The 19,467-nt window shown below is 32.7% G+C and overlaps 1 protein-coding gene across 1 annotated transcript; it reads left to right on the forward strand.

Annotated features, from left to right (window-relative positions):
• Positions 1-7,392: 7,392 nt before the first annotated feature.
• On the forward strand, positions 7,393-17,761 carry LOC125056857 (elongation of very long chain fatty acids protein 5-like). Its single transcript, XM_047660174.1, has 5 exons — positions 7,393-7,526; positions 10,747-10,934; positions 11,243-11,311; positions 14,012-14,311; positions 17,549-17,761. Exons 1-5 carry the CDS (start codon positions 7,469-7,471, stop codon positions 17,741-17,743), a joined length of 810 nt encoding a protein of 269 aa, XP_047516130.1. The 5' UTR covers positions 7,393-7,468; the 3' UTR covers positions 17,744-17,761.
• The last annotated feature ends 1,706 nt before the right edge of the window (positions 17,762-19,467 follow it).

Consider the following 19,467-nt stretch of genomic DNA (forward strand, 5'->3'; position numbering starts at 1 on the left):
GGTAAAATGAAATAATTGTATTATGTATTTGTATTCATGTCTATGATGATAAAAGCATTTTGTTAAACTTTATCTAATTTAACTTTATTTAATAAATTTTTGAAAACTTTCATATAGTAGATCATTTTTTTGAAAAAAAAAGGTCATAAAGAAGATTCATTTCTTACGTATGTATACACTAGTACATGCGCACATATTTTTAAGTACATTAATGAATAGTATTGATTTATAAAAGCAAAAATATTTATACAATTTCACACACAAATGAATTGTATAAAATATAGTATCAACATAGATTTAGAGACGATTCGCAAACTAAAGGTTGCATAAATGCATCTTTGTGATGTGCAAGCAGGGTTGCAAGTGATAATTCACTTAGGTCATACGTCACGCTAAGGGACCGGTTACGTGAGGATTTGATGTGTTGTAACGCGTATTGCAATCTGTGACTTCACGTATCAGTTCCAATGAGTGCTACCTACCCGAATAATCTCTAAGCAGGTCCTTTGTAGAACCAATGCATCCATCTTGACCCAACTCCGCATACGGACTCGCCTGTATATATGCCGACAACGAATTATATCGTACTTCGGCCATCGCAGACGCGATGAGAACCTGCATAAACTGATCGTGGTCAGAACGTGATCAGAACTGACAGAAGGCAAAAGATCACGTGGCCGTTCACCAAGATGAACCGATCAAGTGAAAGACTCATCGTCCTCAAAACTGTAAGCTGTAAGAGAGGCGCTGGACAGAAACCGGTGGAAACAGATAGTGCGCTCCAGATGTTTCCTTGCTGACCACGACGCTCAGATATGAGCTACCGACTGAAGAGAGAGAGACGTCCTTCGTAACAGTGGTTTCTACGGTGATTTGATACCTGATATTATTTATTCTGTAAATTATAATTGTTTCGGTGTACCGGTGTTTCGTTCACCGATTCCATGCGAGTGAATACATATTTAGCAAATTATATTCACCTATTAAAAGAGCGGTATCATCTTATCCGTGTCGTCGGAGGTTTGAACCCAACACTAATGGACTAATCGATAGGCTGAAAAGTTCTGAGGCTAACCTAGATTTTTTTTTATAAAATTTGATTTAATTAGTCAATATAGCCTTCGAGAACGATGCAACGATTATAGCGGTCATACAATTTATCGCTAACATTGTGAGGAAACCGGCGTGTATCAGGCACGAAACACCTACTTGCCTATTAGAAAATACAAGTGATCACGAAACAGAAACAGAAATCTGAGGCCCAGCCTTGATTCTGTAACTCACTAAAATGACTGCTTCCCGACTGATTTGAGCGTGACCGCCGCTGCGAAAACCACTGTGAGAGTTCGAAAAGTGAGTTACAGAATCTCAAGGTAGACCTAAAAAATTTTAGCCACTGGTTGTTATTAAAAGACTGATCAATAATATACATTTGTTTGCTTAGTATCTGTACTAAGCAAACAAGCTCAAACGAGCTCTGGCTCCAAAGAGGTTTTGAGATCCGTGATTATGAATCTTACCTTTAGCATATAGTATGTCTCCTGATTTGACATACAGAAGTCACACCTAAGTCTCGCTCCTCTTAGGCTTGTGCTATAACTATGAATCGAAGTTTGAGTGAAAAAAAAACTTAAACATTTTTCTTCTTTTAGTGCCTCTCCATTACTGGAGGTTGGCCGTCAGTCTACACTTTTTCATGATTACTGACAGATAGAGAAAAATATTGGCCGTGGTTTTCCGTTGCCTTCTACCCCAGGCATTTAAGGGATTCAGTTTGACTTAGGGTCCCTCAAGAAAAGAGCGTACCAATTCTTAAAAGGCCGACAGCGCGCTTGCGAGCCTTCTGGCAGTGCGAGTGTCCATGGGCCGAGTATCATCAGATGAGCCTCCTGCCCGTCTCCCTCCTGTAACATAAAATAAAATAAATAAATAACTTAGAGGTGAAAATGAAAGATGTTTGAGCATTTCGTTGACTGAACAACTAATTAGGTCAGAAGAAAAGAGGGTGTTGGGTCTTTATGATTTGACAAGACTCGAGATGTCAAGATCTCGTGATATTACAGTGATAGTAATCAAAATTTGAAACAAATTAAAATAGGCATACTTCATTTCCACACGTAACATACATTAAAACGAATAAAATACAATTTAACAAGCATAAAAAATTTGCCAATGAATTTTATACAATCAATACGTAATTACGAACAATGCTTTTGGTATCTACTCGTAGTTGCTCAAAACCTTGCTTAACGGCACCAAATGAGAGTAATAATCACCTTGGCTAGCAAAAGAAATGATGACCTTCTGTATTTCATTTATTATTGCATGACCCTCTTGAGTTAAAAGATTCATATTGACATTGTCTCGTTTTAATTTTGTATGTTTTATTAATGAGAATAAACTTCTTTTAACTATAAAAAAATCTAGTGTCACAATGTTCGTTCCCATACTCCTATGAAACGGCTTGACCGATTCTTATGAAATTTTTATGCATATTCAGTAAGTGAGAATCAGCCACTATCTATCTTTCAGACTCCTAAATTTTAAGTGTGGTCCTAAATTGTTGTCTTTATTTTTTAGATAAAATTTTTAGTTTTTTTTTTTTATGATACAACATACAGAAATACATACAACCCTTAATTTTCATCGCTTTGCCATAACCATACCTAAAACTAAAAACCTTAAAAAATATAAAATAATAACTAAAATATATGATTAAAAGGAGTCCCTTTAGGCAAGGTTCCGAAGATACTGGCAGCGTTCCCCCTTTGGATAGCTAGGCTAGTTCTTTCTCCGAGGTAGCTACCAGCTCTTCGGTCTCATGTGATGTCGACTTACCTATTTGCTATTTATATTGACATTTAATTGCATGTCTAATTTGATTGTAATTTTCCTACTAACCTCTAACATCTTTATCACCATCTGCCAATCTATCTGTTCCCCGAGAAATTATGCAAATGAATCCAGCTTTTTGGGCGATCGGAGCATCAAAATCGACATTGACGGAGCGTGGTCTGACTTCAATCGCGTGAACGATGGGGTCCCACAAGGCTGTGTCCTATCTCCGATACTATTTCTTCTGCATATTAACGACATTGCAACTTAGCGACATTCATTGCTATGCGGATATTACTCTATGCAGCTATTTCTCGGACCGTAGTCGATCAGTATCGGAACAAACTGGTTTCTGAAGTCGAAAGTCGAAAGTGGAGTGTCGGACTGGAGTTGACTAAATCTAATCCAATTTAACCCCAAGAAGACCCAATTTTGCGTGTCTAGCGTAGGGAGGAGAGGGTAAGAGGAGTGGCTACAAAGGTAGCGGACCTTTGTAGCCACTCCTCTTTTCGAAGACACTATCCTTAATCCAGCATCGGAATACTGGGCGTTGACATATCGACGTTCAGTTTCAAGGTCATTTCAAGAGAAAATAAAATACTGAGAATATATGCTTACTTGTCGACTTATAGAAAAAATTACTGTCTTTAACGGTTAATAGCTGTGTGTTCTGTGTAATAAAAATGAACCAATGACGTCTATGGTCCAAGTCTTATGGTCCTTCCAGAAAATAGGCTCTTTGACTTTAAAAAGCGAGCAGCCCGGTGGCGGTGACCTGCTTATTAATTAATTAATTAAGTAATTGTAGGCTATTTTAACCAATTTTATTGACATGTCTTTAAACCAAAGCTCTTAAATCTCTGTTCTATATGCCTCATAAATGGTTCTTCCTGCAAATCATTGTAGGAACATATCATAAAACATATATGTACTATGATATTTGTAACAAATGTTTTAGTATGCCATAAACTAGATATACGCAATTACTCAATATTCAAGGACATCTCGAGTAATCAGCATCAAGTGTAACAGTAAATCACTTTTTGCTGTCGATGCGCAAGAGTGTGGCAACCACTGTGACGCTGTTTCTAGAAAAATAGCCAAAAGTGGCACTTTGCAATGTAGTTACGGCTAATTTCGTAAAGTGGGTTTTGTTTAAAACTTCGATATTTACAAAAGTTTTAGTAAACTAGCTAAACAACCTCTGTTTGTTTCATTCTTTGAACTGTCTTAGTGTTTACTGTTGTTCTACTGTGATGATTGTGATGTTCTAGGATACATCAAATACTCTAAATAATTTATTTATATAAGGTTGCCTTATAATATTAATATTTGTAAACATAAATATTACACAAAACAATTACATTTACAAGACAGTATTTTACATTTCTGGCATAAATATGAACTATATTTTAAACAATGTTATTCAGAGTTACATCTTACTTTATATTTTGGTTCTATTAAAGTAATGTATCGGTTTATAAATAAATAACTACTGAATGTGAATAACGTGCCACAAGTCCGTAAAATAATAATGCATTTACAAAATTACCTTCTAAGTGATTTTATCTCAACTTCTCTAGGCTAGAGACAAAAAGCATAAATATTTATTCCCGCTAACAAAACAGATCTCTTTGAGATAATCCTAGTAAAATGGGCAATATGTTAAAGAGTTTAATGTGTCTCTTAGTTTATTTGTATATATATTATATTATACTTGTTCAACCAGTCGCAATTAAAATCATATTATGACTACGAAATTGTATTTTTATTCACAAAGTAATAAAAAAACATACACATGGAACAACTGTTGTTTTCTTTGTTTATCTAAGAAATTAAAAAGGTTGTTATGTATGGAAATAGGGGTATTTAAATGGCGTCGTAAATAAGTATTTTATTATCCCATTTAATTCTGAATGAACAATTTATTTTAATGTATCTTCAACTCGTTGATAAAAAAATTATATCCAATTAAAAATAGGCATATTTTAATGAATATAGGTTTGGTACACTCTCAAATTTGACATTTTTAAAATGACGGTTTCAAACTTGAGCTACAGCATAAAAATACATTTCTCAATATACTTCTTTTTGTCCTCTTAATTCAAGTGCTGTACAAGGTTGTGTACTGCAACCGCATACGCAGAGTGGAATGTTCGTAGCAATAAAAAATGAGAACCACCGCGTAGCTCTCTGTAGCATTGTTCATAAAAAAATAACCTGATTTTTATATCTACAAATCTTATGGAATTTTGACTTCGTATCTTCAAAGTTAAATTAATTAAATTTTTATTATTCCTAATACAGTTTTATAAATATTCTTAACCAAAAGTTCTTAAAGTTATAATAATTTAAAATACATAGAAAATTTAAACAAATTTAAAAAGTATGGTATTGAAAGTGTTTGTGTCAAGTTCGTATTTGATTTGGTAAAATAACATAACTATTAACTACATAAAAAAAAAATGTTTATCGTTATTTATTCCGAGGCAAGTAGTAAATGATGACTTGATTTTTTTTATCTATGAAATGCCGGTTTCCTTACGATGTTTTCCATTACCGTACGAGCAAGATTATTACTTACATAGAAAAATTGTTTATTTATATAACAAGGGATAAACAAGCAGGAGGCTCATCTGATGTTAAGTAATGGACCATGAACATTGCTTGCAGGTTCGATGCCGGTCTTTTAAGAATTGGTACGCTCTTTTCTAGAAGGACCTTAAGTCAAACTGGTTCGAAAATACTTTAGTGCGTAGCGCCCACATAGTGGTGGTGAGGCAAAACCTGCCTTACAAAACTCTCAGTTGTGCCTTGACGTCCGATGATGATTAGCCGTGGTTTGAACGCACAGAGTCATGCTTCAAGTCAAAAGTGCGCAAGATCTTGTGTAATATAAAAAAATGAATGCACTTAATATTTTAACATTGAAAGAAATTCGTCTTAAACCGAGTATACATCAAATCATATGCCAATGTCAATTGTCAATACTAAACAGTCATCAGGTCAAGACGAAGGATTTCGCGCCACTGGTTTCTTTAATACCAGATAGTGATGAATATTTGCAGCAATGCTAACGTTGCTAATTAAATACTGACAGGCGTTATATAATTTCGAAGCAATTTCTTTTACCACACTCGCATTAACTGAAAATGATCCATAGATCTCCAAACAACGTCGACGCTTCCATTTCATATTTGACAGTATGAAAAATGAGGTGTTTGTAAGGCCCGTATTCTAAAACGTCAAATTCAATCTAGTTTCAAGAGGTGTCAAAACATCAGTTTTTGTATTAAGATTGACATATTCGACAGCACTCAAGACGAGTTAGAATATGGACCTAAAAGTATAAAGTATCTTTATAAAACATATGTAATAATTAATTTATGAAAAAATCCAAGGTCAGCCGCGTAATAACGTAACAATCACAAATTAGTCGAATCGACGATGACGTAGCATGCTTGTAAATAATATGTCTTACAGGCGTTGTTTGTTTACGTGTTTACAGGCGTTGTACTCCTCAGTGACCGGTGCGGTGCCATCTAATTTATTAGAGAAGCGTTTTGGTGGGCGGGAAACCAATTCTTAACAGAATCAGAATTACCATATTTAAAGGATCTAATAATAAATTAAATTAAGTAATTGCAACACCAGAAATGAAATGAGATTCGGAAAAAAAAAAAAAAAGATAATTATATTTTAAAATTTAAATTTAGTAATTAATGACTCATAAGTTAGACAAGCGTTTACAAATCCTTTTAGATTAATTAGGGTTTTATTATAAAACCCTCATCATAATCATAAAATCTTTAGTAATCTTTCAAACAAAGGAGAAGGAAATTCGACATGCAAATTTTAGTAAATAATTCTTTAAGAAAATAAGTGTATTATAAAAACCATATTTTTTACCAATGCAAGTTTCTTTTTTAAATGATGTTTTGGTCTTGAAATAATATAACCCATCACGACCATGTTTGTTTCCTTTTTCCTTGGGAAGATCCGTCTAGTGCCTGTTGGGAGATGTGTTTGGGCTCCTTACAAAAGGGGAACTTTAATTTTAATTCTTTTTTGTCTAATTTACAAAAAATCAATAAGCTCATTCACTATTATTTGTAAACTTCTTATTATTTTAAATTATAACTAAATGGTAATTGAACATTTTAATTTGTAAAGTTCTTAATTATGTTCATTAATTTGTACTTCAGATTGTACTCGAGTTGAAACTATAACCTTTACTAAGGACATAATACCACTTTTGATGATTTTGGTCTCTTTAATAAAGAAAGAACTAATAAATAGTTTAGGTACTACACATTATAAACTTTATGGATTTAAATAATACTATTGAGACTCGTGTCCAATCAATATTAATATATATTTTTATTATCTGTCAGTATATTTAATCAAGATATATAAATTTTGTGAAGACATTCAACATTTAGTATAACAGTTCACGAATTACAAAGTTAAATCCCTTTATGTGTTAATTTTTAGTTAACTCATGTCATGTAATTGGGAAAATGTTAATAATGAGGTTCATTGTCTTTTTGAGTACATATAAGTCGTATTGTCCTAATTTAAATTAGATGATACAAAAATGTTGTGATAAGTATACGTAAGTTTGTGTTTAAAAATGGTAGCAACATATTATGAAAATATTTTTGAAGGTGTTCCAAAAACAGTAGAATCAAGTAAGTATTTAATAACTTAAATATCTATTAATAAAAAAAACTTTAACATAACTCAACGTGCTCGATCAAGTGCTTTTCAACGATAGTGGTCAGTATATCTATACGTATATGTCGCAGCCAACTAGCTCAATTAGCCGTTCAATTAACAGCCTAGCCTAACTAAACAGCGCCGTTTAACTGGCGGCCTGTAAGATATTCAGCCGTAGCGTTTGTAACAACATTTAATAAACTGGCTGGCTAATGCTTAGGCCATTCGTATGATAGAGTGACAGAAATAAAAAAGCTGAAATATCTGACATAAAAAATTCTTTATTTAATATTTTTAAAATGTAACTATAGCCTTTAAAAATAATAAAAAGTGAAAAAAATTACAGTAGGATGAAACCCATTAGAAAAGCAGGGGAATATGATCAAAATGAAAGGAAAAATAAATTACGGTCGATCTGAGGTCGGGAAGGGGAGGGGGGGGGGGGGGAGTTTTAAGGGTAAAAAACGGTTTATCTCGATTTCCGGCAAAACTAAAAGTCCTATCGAAGAAAACTAAATGGCAAAGTTGTAGGTCATAGAAAGATCTACAACTTTTGTATTCACACATTTTTCACATAACCTCAAAATTTATGTGAAAAATTCAAAAAACCAACTTTTTGGTTTTTTATTTCTATCTTTTACAAAAATTTATTGCCCAGACCCGTCATCCCCTTCCCTACTTCTACTGCATACGATTTTTTGCATTTTTTGCGAAGATTTACTATGGTAATATATATATTTTTTTTACCATAGGAAAGTAGAGATTTCAACGAACTGAAAGCACACCAACTTTTTGAAAAAAGCTGAAATTTTGACGTCAGAATTTTCGATTGAAAATTAGGGTGTTTTTTCGATATTAATTCAAAATAAGGTGAAAAAATAAATATTTTTAATCAAATAAATTACAGTATATTTGGGACATAATAAGGTAAGTTTTCACCAAATTTCGTTTAAAAAAATAAATTTTTGTAAAAAATAGAAATGAAAAACCAAAAAGTTGTTTTTTTGAATTTTTCACATAAATTTTGAGGTTATGTGAAAAATGTGTGAATACAAAAGTTGTAGATCTTTTTATGACCTACAACTTTGCCATTTAGTTTTCTTCGATAGGACTTTTAGTTTTGCCGGAAATCGAGATAAACCGTTTTTTACCCATAAACCTCCCCCCCCCCCTTCCCCTTCCAGACCTCAGATCGACCGTAATTTATTTTTCCTTTCATTTTGATCATATTCCCCTGCTTTTCTAATGGGTTTCATCCTACTGTAATTTTTTTTGGTTTCAAAAATTATCGGCACTGGTCTACTAGTGTCACTACACTCTTCCATACTATTATTCATTAAACTTTGGAAAACATCATCAAATTTGTTGTTTGCTGTCGTTTTATTGACAGTTTGGAATAAATTGAAATGAATAGAATATGCAAGTAATGTAACGTCATCGATTCAAGTGAATTGCGTAGCTTTTTGATCAAATGGCTGAATATCATTCAGGCCACTAGTTAAACGGTGATGTTTAGTAAACAGACTAGGCTGTTAATTGAACTGCTAATAATTAAGCTAGTTGGCTGCGACATTATATATATTATTATTAGTATTACTTTTGAAGTGCTACCGTATTATCGCAAAGTTGCCGCGCAGTTTATATTTGCAACAGTCCGCTGGATTTTTATAAAAAGATATTGTAATTCAATATGTATTATCTGGAGTTATAATTAGTTAACTAGATCCTAAGAACAATAACTTTTATTTAAATTTGTAATACTCGTGTAACCCAACAAATCTGTCACACTTAGTAGAAAAGTGACGCGTCCCTATTATATTATATTTAGATATTTAAAATTTTGACACGCGTTTCTTAAGGTGATATCAGACGGTTCACTCGAATGATTGTTCACTCGAGTGAATGCTTCATTTTTTTTTCATTCTATGTTCACACGGCTTAGACGAAATGATACAGAAATGAACATTCATTGTTCTTTCTTTTAAATATGTCATCGAATGAAGTCGTACGTCTTGGAATTAGTTTAATTTGTGATCATTTAATCAAAGAGTTGACAAAAAAGAAGCAAAGAAAACGTCGACGGTGGTGGGTGCGACCATGAATTGAAAGAAGAAATTTATTAGGAGCTCCCAATACATTGTTGAGAGAACTAGCCGTTGAAGATCCTGATTCATATTGTAATCATCTTCGAAAATGAACAAAAAATGAACCGTCTGATATCACCTTTATTGACTCGAGTGATAGGACCCATGTTTGGGTCCTTTAAACAACGCTTTCCACATGACAGTTTTAAAGTAGATACATTTTCACTCCCTTCTGAATGGTTTTGTTTATAATAGCTGTACATATACGACGTTTTTATTTAAAATAACGATGCAGTACCACAACGTTAGTATCCTAATTACATGCTTTGTTTGTTGCGTAGAGATGTGGGGTCACTCATCGTCTTCTACCGCATTTACCTCGAAGTGTGTTCAGAGAATATGTTCGGATTAATACCTGTGGCTGAGTTTCATCATCGGATGTCGAGGCAGAATACGAAATTCCTCCCGTATCACCTCGACGTCCGTCGTTCCAGAACTAAGCGTTTTTTATGGCAGTTTTTGCCGCACACCACCTCTGTGTGGAACCAGATGCCCACTGTTTTTCCGAACCAATTCGATTCATAGGGTCCTTCAAGGAAAGAGCGTAACGCACTCGCGAGCCCTGGGGCATGGGGAGTGTCCATGGGCGGTAATCACTTAACATCAGGGGAGTTTTCTGCCCGTTTGCCCTCTGTTCTGAAAAAAATCAATGACATTAATGTTTCTTGAAGCATAAAATAATTGGATATAAATAACTACAATGACAATCAATATCTCTTGAAGCTAATTTTTGTGGGAAAGTACGGGGAATTTTGTGGCCGCAATCCATTATCTATAATTTTCAACTTTGACAATTAACTTTCATAAGGAAATACAGAAGTTTCTCGTGATATTAAGAACACGTATATATTTCTAGTCTTCACTTTAACTGTAGAAAATAGTCGTCTACATTTTAAGGGATAAATGAATTGGCAATAAGTATATATATACCTGTGCTCCCAGAAAAAAAGAGAGCTATTCTAATAAAGTAATTAGATTTTCAGTCTCTGTATTGTTCCTTGGTTAAGGTACCAAATGAAAATTTTAAACATACATATTATAATTTTAGGTCCCATTCAGATATGGACATTAAATGAAACCCTAACTGGACTGTTCCTGGTATTAGTTCTATATCTGTCCTTAGTTTTAAAGATACTACCGACGTTTATGAAACATCGCCAACCGTTTCAACTGAATCGCTTACTATCAATTTACAACGCCGTTCAAGTTACTTCGTCACTCTATATAGTGTTTCTGGTGAGTAATTTGCTATTTTTTATTAAAAGGCGTATATTTCTTTATTTTGTACTAAAAGTATAGAGGAGAGAAAAAAAGTATATGACGTGATTCTTAACCATAAAGTAGTGAGTATGAACCTCAACTGTATCCTAAATCCTATGTTCGAAACTGACACATGTTCTTTATTTATTCATAGTGTTTTGATTCATTAATTAACATTATCATAACTTTAAAGTAATAACTCCCGTACTAAGTCTTTTACTTAGTACATTTACTTGTTTTATTTCCATTATTAGATATTTATTTAAAATACTTTATACTTTCAGTATTCAAAATACGTCTTTCGTCATGGTGTTATTGCGACAAGATGTCCGCAAGGCGAGGATTTAAAAGAAGTACGTATTCTTTTTATTTCGTCTATTTTAATGATTATAATTTATAACATTGAAACCTCTTCTAATCCCAAAGTGTCAAGTGCTGGTACATTATTATGTGCCTATTGTCATAGTTGATATATTTCTGATTACACTTTAATATTTTTTAACTGCAGGAGGAGGTAATTTGACATGTAAATTCCGATACAGTTATAATTTTTTAAATCTAAGTACAGGAACATTTAAGTCTTTATCTTTTATAGGGTATGCTTAATAGGAAAGGTATGGCTTCATGACTAAGTGTTTGATATACATATATTATTTTTATGTTATAGCAATATCTATCCTAGCACTTTTGAGTACAATCCTTTTAAAGGCGCTTATAAATTTTGTAATGGATAAAAGCGCATATTGTATTAAAAAAAATTAATATACAATTTTTGAAATTTTTTTGAGTCGAGATATTATTTAATGATATTATGTTAATCATCATAGCAGTGGATTACAATAATAAGTTATTGGCCTGGTAAGGGTGGATGAGATCGCTTTTTAGCGATAAGGTATAATGTTTTGTTACACATGAACAGTGAATATATAAAATAATTAAATATTATAACGAACTGCGTTAACTTAGTGGTAAGAGTGATTCTCAACGTCGTGAGCAAACTGTCTAAAGACATGCCTTGTACAAGAACTTCGGACATATAAGACTGATCGTCGACTTGCCTATAAAATTAAAATTAAAATGAAAGAAAGACGCAGAAATTTGTAGGCTATACTCCAATATATAAATAGTTTATCGAAATGTACTTATTATAAGTTGCTTATTAATGTGCTAATTATTCGTATTAGAAATACGTATATATTTCAAACTATAAGTCGATCAACCGTCTACTAAAACTTTATATACCTGTTTCTTACGTAATTTTTTACGTAAGAAACTATAAAAATTCCAATTTATTCAAATAAATTATGATTGTTTCAAAAGAATTTTACAATTTAAATTAGTCTGCACTTCCTTATTTGTAATTAAACAAGCAACCTTCCCGGGGTTCACTCGTATATTTCAAGATTAGGCGATAGTATCTATATCACAGTCTATATACATTATACAGTGATTTTTATCATATTTCCGGAGAAGTCCGGGTCGCCGAGTAAACCTAACTTAAGTCAATACCTCTCTAGGAAAGGGGAGATTACACACTACCCTATTTTTATTATTGGTTGGTTTTTATTAAAGGTAGAAATGTTGGGGCAAATTTTTTGCAACAATACAAACAATGTAAAAAAATTGAAATATACCGTATTCATATACGTAGAATCCCTGCTTGTTAACTGACAATTCAGGCTTGTAATGTTATCCACAACGAAGTAATAGGGAGTTGAAAAAAGGCTGAACTTCTTCGAGAAAACGATGGTGCCGTGCCTTTTTCATAAATACAACCACGTTCTAAAATACCACGCTATTTTTATGCATATTAAAATTGTCACATATATAACTCTTTATAATATTGTGCCTAGTTAGCAAAAAAAATTAACATTTTTAATTGAAGTTACACCTTTAAGGTACCAAAACTTCTTGAGACGGTAACAAACAGACGTTATATATAGTTCGAATTAAATACTTAGACTATTGTTACTCAAATTAGTGCACTTTACCTTCCTTTTAACATAACAATGTATTGACCTTAAAGAATATAAAAATAAATATTTATTTGTTTCGTCTTAAGGTTAAACCTATTTGATCCAATTAAAAACGTTGTACGACGTTACGATGTTTTTTACGTAAAAACGGTTTAGGCCACCATTTTATTCGGAAATTTATCTGTTTTAGAACACGCTTAGATTTATTTGCTTTATTTCATAAAACACATACACACTATTCATACAATAGATAATACGATAGTGTCGAACGAATCAGATTCTTTAAATCTAAAAGGAAATAAAATAATAGTAACATGCGCTAAGTGTTTTTTGGTGCATTTATTTTATAGAAGATAATTATAAAGATTTTACGTCGTATGGATAATCCCGCAAATGCATTTTTAATAGTAAGCGCATGTTTGTATTGTGATAATGTGCAATATATTATGTTTTTTAAATTGAGGAGCATTAAAAATTGGCGCTGCTCTTCTGGCGCAGCAAATATACTGTCTACTTCATTTAGCCTCATCACTTATTTACCATAGTTGCAATTCTTCTAATGTTATTTTTATATTATCACTTCGTTTTAGTTATACAATATTTACAATATTCTTAACCTACATAGTAATACAAATAATTTATAATTTACAAATCAAAAACAAATTTAAAAAGCTTGGTCCCCGGAGCAGTGCGGACCTTTAATGCTGGCAGCATTTCCTCGCTGTATTGCGATGCTTATTCGTTGAGCGAGGAAAGCACCAGCTCTGTGGTCATCGTTACTATCAGTCGCCAACTTAAACTTTTAATTGCGCATGTACTAAAACGCTACAACCGAATAGAGTCGGTAATTAAATTTAGAGCTACGAATGTGATATGGAATGTCATGTGATGTACCTGAATAAATGATTTTCTTTCTGTCAAATAAGCCTTTATTAAACTGTGGAATGAAACCTACAAGGCTAAAATCATGAATCATGTCTATAAAGGTTAAAAAATAAGTAGTACCAGTAAACTTTTAAGTCGTATTCATAACTGCTTTTTTTATTTAAATAATGTAATTTCAAACTTTATTTTTAGGGCATCAACGACATCCTTCCATACTTCATAGCGAAGCACGTCGACCTCTTAGACACAATATTCTTCATCCTACGCAAAAAGCAAAACCAAGTGACCTTCCTCCATGTCTACCATCACAGTGCCATGGTGGGATGGACCTGGTTCCACTATATGTATCACCCATGTGATCATTTCGTGGTCGTTGGTCTAATCAATAGCTTCGTACATGTTATTATGTACACTTACTATTGGCTGGCTTCTTTGGGCCCAGAATACGCCCGGTTCGTGTGGTGGAAGAAACATCTTACTAAAGTGCAATTGGTGAGTTGAAGTCTATTTAATTTTGTAACTAACTTAGCATAAAATATAACTGAAATCTACGAACTTTAATCTGAACTCCATAAAGTTCATAGCCGAATCAAAATTTGCTTCGGGCAAACGGAAAACTTCACAGGACGTACTTAGTCCTTGTCCCGAACAAGTAGTTCCAGTACAGCCTTGCGATTCTGTAACTCACTTTTCGAACTCTCACAGCGGTTATCGCCGCGGCGGTCGCGCTTAAATCAGTCGTAAAGCAGTCATTTTACGATTTGGCAGTCTGATAAACAATAAACTACAAGCTCCCTCATTCTGATAAGCCCCCTCCTTATCAGAATGCCAAATCATAAAATGACTGCTGCACGACTGATTTGAGCGCGACCGCCGCGGCGATAACCGCCGCTGTGAGAGTTCGAAAAGTGAGTTACAGAATCGCAAGGCAGGTCAAATAACAAAAATGTAAATAAGGAATGTGGTAATTAATAATATAAGTGAAAGTGTTATTGAGAGTATTCTATATAAAACATGGCTTTATACAGTGCTATGCAGTAATATAACTTGCATAAAATTGTTTATCTAAAAAACTATAAAATGCAAATATTTATTTCTATAGGTCAGTCACCAATAAATAATAATATATCTTCGCTTGCTAATCCTAATACTATATCGGAGTTTAATTCCGTTCCAGACTGTTTTTGATCGAATTATATTTGTGTAATTTATAAAGGATAATTAATGAATGATAATCACATGATACGTCACAAGGATTAGTGCGACGCCATCTTGCATAGAGAATTTTGGCGGCTTTTTGAAAATATAAATATTTATTTGTGATATTTATAAACAATACTTAACAGAACAAAAACTGAAAATTTGTGTAGTTTCTATTGTCACTAATAAATATTATGTAATGGTTTTAAAATCTTGTTGTTAAATGTTAAGTTCCATAGTGAAAGATATAGGAAAATATATTAATATTCAATCTGTTTCTTATTAGATTGTTTTGTGGAATTAAACAGCATGTAATTGGTACATATATGATGCAAAATTCAATAGCGGAAACGCCACAGGCCAAAGCAAAGATTTTAATATTTCGATCTTACGAAAACATAATTAGGAAATAATATGAAACAGACAACGATATCCTTGCCTAGTCTATGGCAGTGTTTAATCTTCTTGCAACATAGCGAATTATTATGCCACTGATTCGCTAATTATGCTAATACATTATACATAAGTAGTAAATTAGCCAAACAGAATACAAAGACCTGTTTTATCATGCCAATCTTAACATCGCCGTGGGTTCGATCCCTGTTACTTGAATTTTATTCATGGTTTCTGAAATGTGTTATACAGTTGTCTTTTATACAAATAAAAAGAGATTGAGTGTGACACAAGACAAAAAATCGTGGCGCTACAACATTTTTGGGACTCAGATTTCTGTGTCTGTTTCATCATCATATTTTGTCAATCTAATAGGCAAGTAGGTGATCAGCCTCCTGTGCCTGACACACCGTCGGCTTTTTGGGTATAGGGCAAGCCGGTTTCGTCGCGATATTTTCCTTCACCGTTCGAGCGAACGTTAAATGCGCACATACACAGCCCATTAGTGCACAACCGGGGATCAAACCTACGACCTCAGGGATGAAAGTCGCACGCTGAAGCCACTAGGACATCACTGCTCTGCTTCTTTTTATTGTGTGACACCAGTATTATATGTTTGCAAGGTTTGTAGATTTGTGTGTTATGAATGTTATTACGTCAATCTTTTATTTGGAGGTTTTGTAAGAAAATGCCTAAGGTGAGTTTAACTTTGATGATTTAATTCGCTACCTCATTATAATAAAACATGAATTATATATGATAAACCTAACCTTGACTGCAGAAATAAAATAATCTTACAACCTTGTAACGTGTTTTTTAAAATCTGTATAATTACGGAATGAACGATATATCCATACTTAAAATTGTTTAATTGAAACAAGTTCTGTGTGTTTATTGACATAGTTTTAAAATGAATTAAAGTATTTAATTAATAACAGTATGTAATATATGAGAGCGACCTATTTGTGAAGCGTTTGGGGGTAGGGAGGATAAAATAAAATAATAAAAATAACATTTATTTAAGTACTACACTACACTAAGTCCATCTCATTAATTATGTTTTACACTAGTACTCGACCTCCAAAGGAGTGAAGGCCTCTTCCAAATTCTTCCACTTGTCTCTATTCCTTGCGACAATTTCCCAATTCTGCCCCGCTTTCCCTTTAATTATAGTATAGTATATTATAAAGGTAATGGTAATACACAATGATTAAAAAACGTACTTAGGGTCGATTCGACCAAACTTCAATTTATACACGAGTAACTATACCAAGAATAATCTATTCCATGATTTTAATCTCGAGTAAATCCATAGTCGTTTGTCCACGTAATCGATAGTATAATAATTGTGCTAGGAATAACAATACGCGAATAGCAAGAGAATGGTGAACGAAAATAAAACTCGGCAAATAAATGTTGTTCTACAACGGGACAGTGTAAGAGCATACATCATGTCAACTCGATTTTGCCGTATTATAGTGTGAAAAAGTAGCTTTTAACAGGTGTCAAACGACAACAAAAAGTTTTTATTTCTTGTTTGTTTGAGGCTTTCGTCTAAAAAGGAACTTCTGTTGAGCCCAGTTGAATTTCATTCTAATATTATAGAAAATAAAAAATCTAAAAACAAATAAATAAATAATAAATTGTTTAAACGTTTCATTATACAATGCTAGACTATTAATTTAGTGCGTTGCGTTGACTTGAAATTAAAACACAGAATACATATTTGTGAAACGACAGAAATCAGCTGATTGGACTGACTGACGCCATTAAATTATTCTAGGAATAGCTGTTATTCCGTGCGAAACGGCGGTATAGTAGCAATTCCCGAATAAGCCACTATTCTTAGAATTTGTAGTTGGTAAAACGTAAAATTGATTTACTCTCGATTAACTGACGATTTATTCTAAGATTAAGATTTACTCTTGTTTGGTCGAATCGACCCTTAGAGAAGATTAATGTTTAGATTTTTATACAATTACGAAAAGGTTTTTTGGTAATTGTATAATAATAGTTTAATAATATTTTAAGTTCAAATTTGTTTTATGTATTTGCTGTAAATAAATAAATATATGGTATATTTAATACGAAACGAATTACACACTCTACTATACTCAATTTGATTTTTTTTTTCAGATACAATTCGTCTTGGTTATATCAAATCTCTACTACCAGCAGAAGTTGAGCCCTTGCCCTCTTCCAGCCGCATTTCACTACTATTGCCTCTTCTGCATCAGCTCTTTCTTCGTACTCTTTATAAATTTCTATCTCCAAAGCTATAGCAAAAGACGTGTATCTAACTCTGCTAAAAAGGCAGTAAAAGATGATTAAATTAATTTGTTTATTGAAGTTTATCACATAATACATAATGCTGTATCTATTATATATAACAGCTATCTTTAATGTTTAATGTTACATAAAAATACTAGTTATTTTTTGCTTATTATTAAGCAAAAATAACAGCAAAACAGCGGATTAGGTACGAGTTAGACACCCAACAACGCCTTCCTTAAAATTGATCAGCCCGCTACCGAATATATCCAGCTCCTTATAATTACTTTTATAAACGGTTCTAAGAAATTTTATATTTGCGATTTAATTGTAAATTATAAGTATTCATGTCTTATAATGTTTTTATGGTTTAAGTACTAATAAAATTTAATTTATTTAACTTTGTTTATTTTAATGGCCATATTTTAATGAAACACTAAAAATCTATTGTTTTTGTTTATCTACCCAATTTAGCTAACTCTTTAATTTGTAATTATCTTTTAAACACATGACTGAATGTATAATTGAAATAAGATGATAGACATCTAGTAATTACTGATCATAATAATACTGTCGACGATAAAACATGAATATCTATAAATATCCGTTATTCGTATACGTCGAAATGAACGTGTATAATACTGTAGTGGTTAATAAGACATTATATTATATGTACTAAATAAACTTCTTCTGTTTTTGAGTTCGTAAACTTATAAATGTATTCAAAAGCCTTAGAAACCCTTCTGATCCATATACAATCAAGATAGTGTATACTACATTATTCCAGTCGCTATTATCTTACTGCATATCGTTTTGGGGTGGAGTACGTCATTTTTAATGCTGAAAATTGAGCGTGCCCAACGCGCCATTTTTAAGATATCCTATAGGAAACATTTTCGCTACTCAACTTCAAATTTGTACAATCAAAAAATTTTTTATCGGTAACTATAATAGTAATAGAAATTCTATTTTTAAAATTAAAATTTCGTAAAGAGAATTATAGACCACAAGCCCATGAACAAAAAATACCTGTGAAATGACCCAACGTGAATTACGCTTAGAAGGCTGTTACTATATCTGAAAATAGCTCTGAGCACTATGCCGTCATTTCTGAGCGGTACATGTGAGTACGTGAGTGAATGGACTTTCTCAGGTACAATGGGGGAATTTCGACTAATTATTAATGTACGGCTTTGTTATAAGTGTATAGATGATTAAAAATAAATGTCGAAAAACCTAGTGCCGTACAAAAGTGATGGTGCCGGAAGTCGGTGCAAATTTTTAATTCGACGACAGTTGCAGAAGCAATATGGGTCATACACAAAACGAGTCAGAATTTTGTGAAAAAAAAACATAGTCAGAACTTTTACGAAATCAGTCTTATTTATTACCTTATAATTATAGCATTTAAATGACAATATAAAACAAGATCGTTTTTCAGTTTTGACTGAAATATTAAACTTTTATTTTTTTTTGTGACCACTGAAGGGACATACTTCCACAGAATAGAACAAAAACAAAAAAAACAAAAACAATCGTTACGTAAGTCTTAAAAAGTTATTCATAATAAACAATACAAAGTAAAAAAAGGATTTTAAAAGATATCATCATCACTCGAATCAAAAAATTAACGGCCTTTACATTTCTTTTGTGGTGCATTTGAGTCGTCAGAGTCACTGTATTCTGGGAATGCACGGACTCTGGATTTTTTGGGTGTTACTTTTGGTGGTGTAATTGAGTTTTCCAAGTCACTTACATCAAGGGTTGGACAGAACCTGAATTTA

The sequence above is a fragment of the Pieris napi genome, chromosome 15, assembly GCF_905475465.1.
Source record: "Pieris napi chromosome 15, ilPieNapi1.2, whole genome shotgun sequence".
NCBI classification, from domain to species: Eukaryota; Metazoa; Arthropoda; class Insecta; order Lepidoptera; family Pieridae; genus Pieris; species Pieris napi.

Excerpts from the sequence above, each read along its gene's own strand:
- LOC125056857 (XM_047660174.1), top strand. The coding sequence starts at position 7,469 with ATGGTAGCAACATATTATGAAAATATTTTTGAAGGTGTTCCAAAAACA. Across the intron at positions 11,312-14,011 it reads AAGGCGAGGATTTAAAAGAA|GGCATCAACGACATCCTTCC; the intron begins GTACGTATTCTT and ends CTTTATTTTTAG. Across the intron at positions 14,312-17,548 it reads ATCTTACTAAAGTGCAATTG|ATACAATTCGTCTTGGTTAT; the intron begins GTGAGTTGAAGT and ends TTTTTTTTTCAG.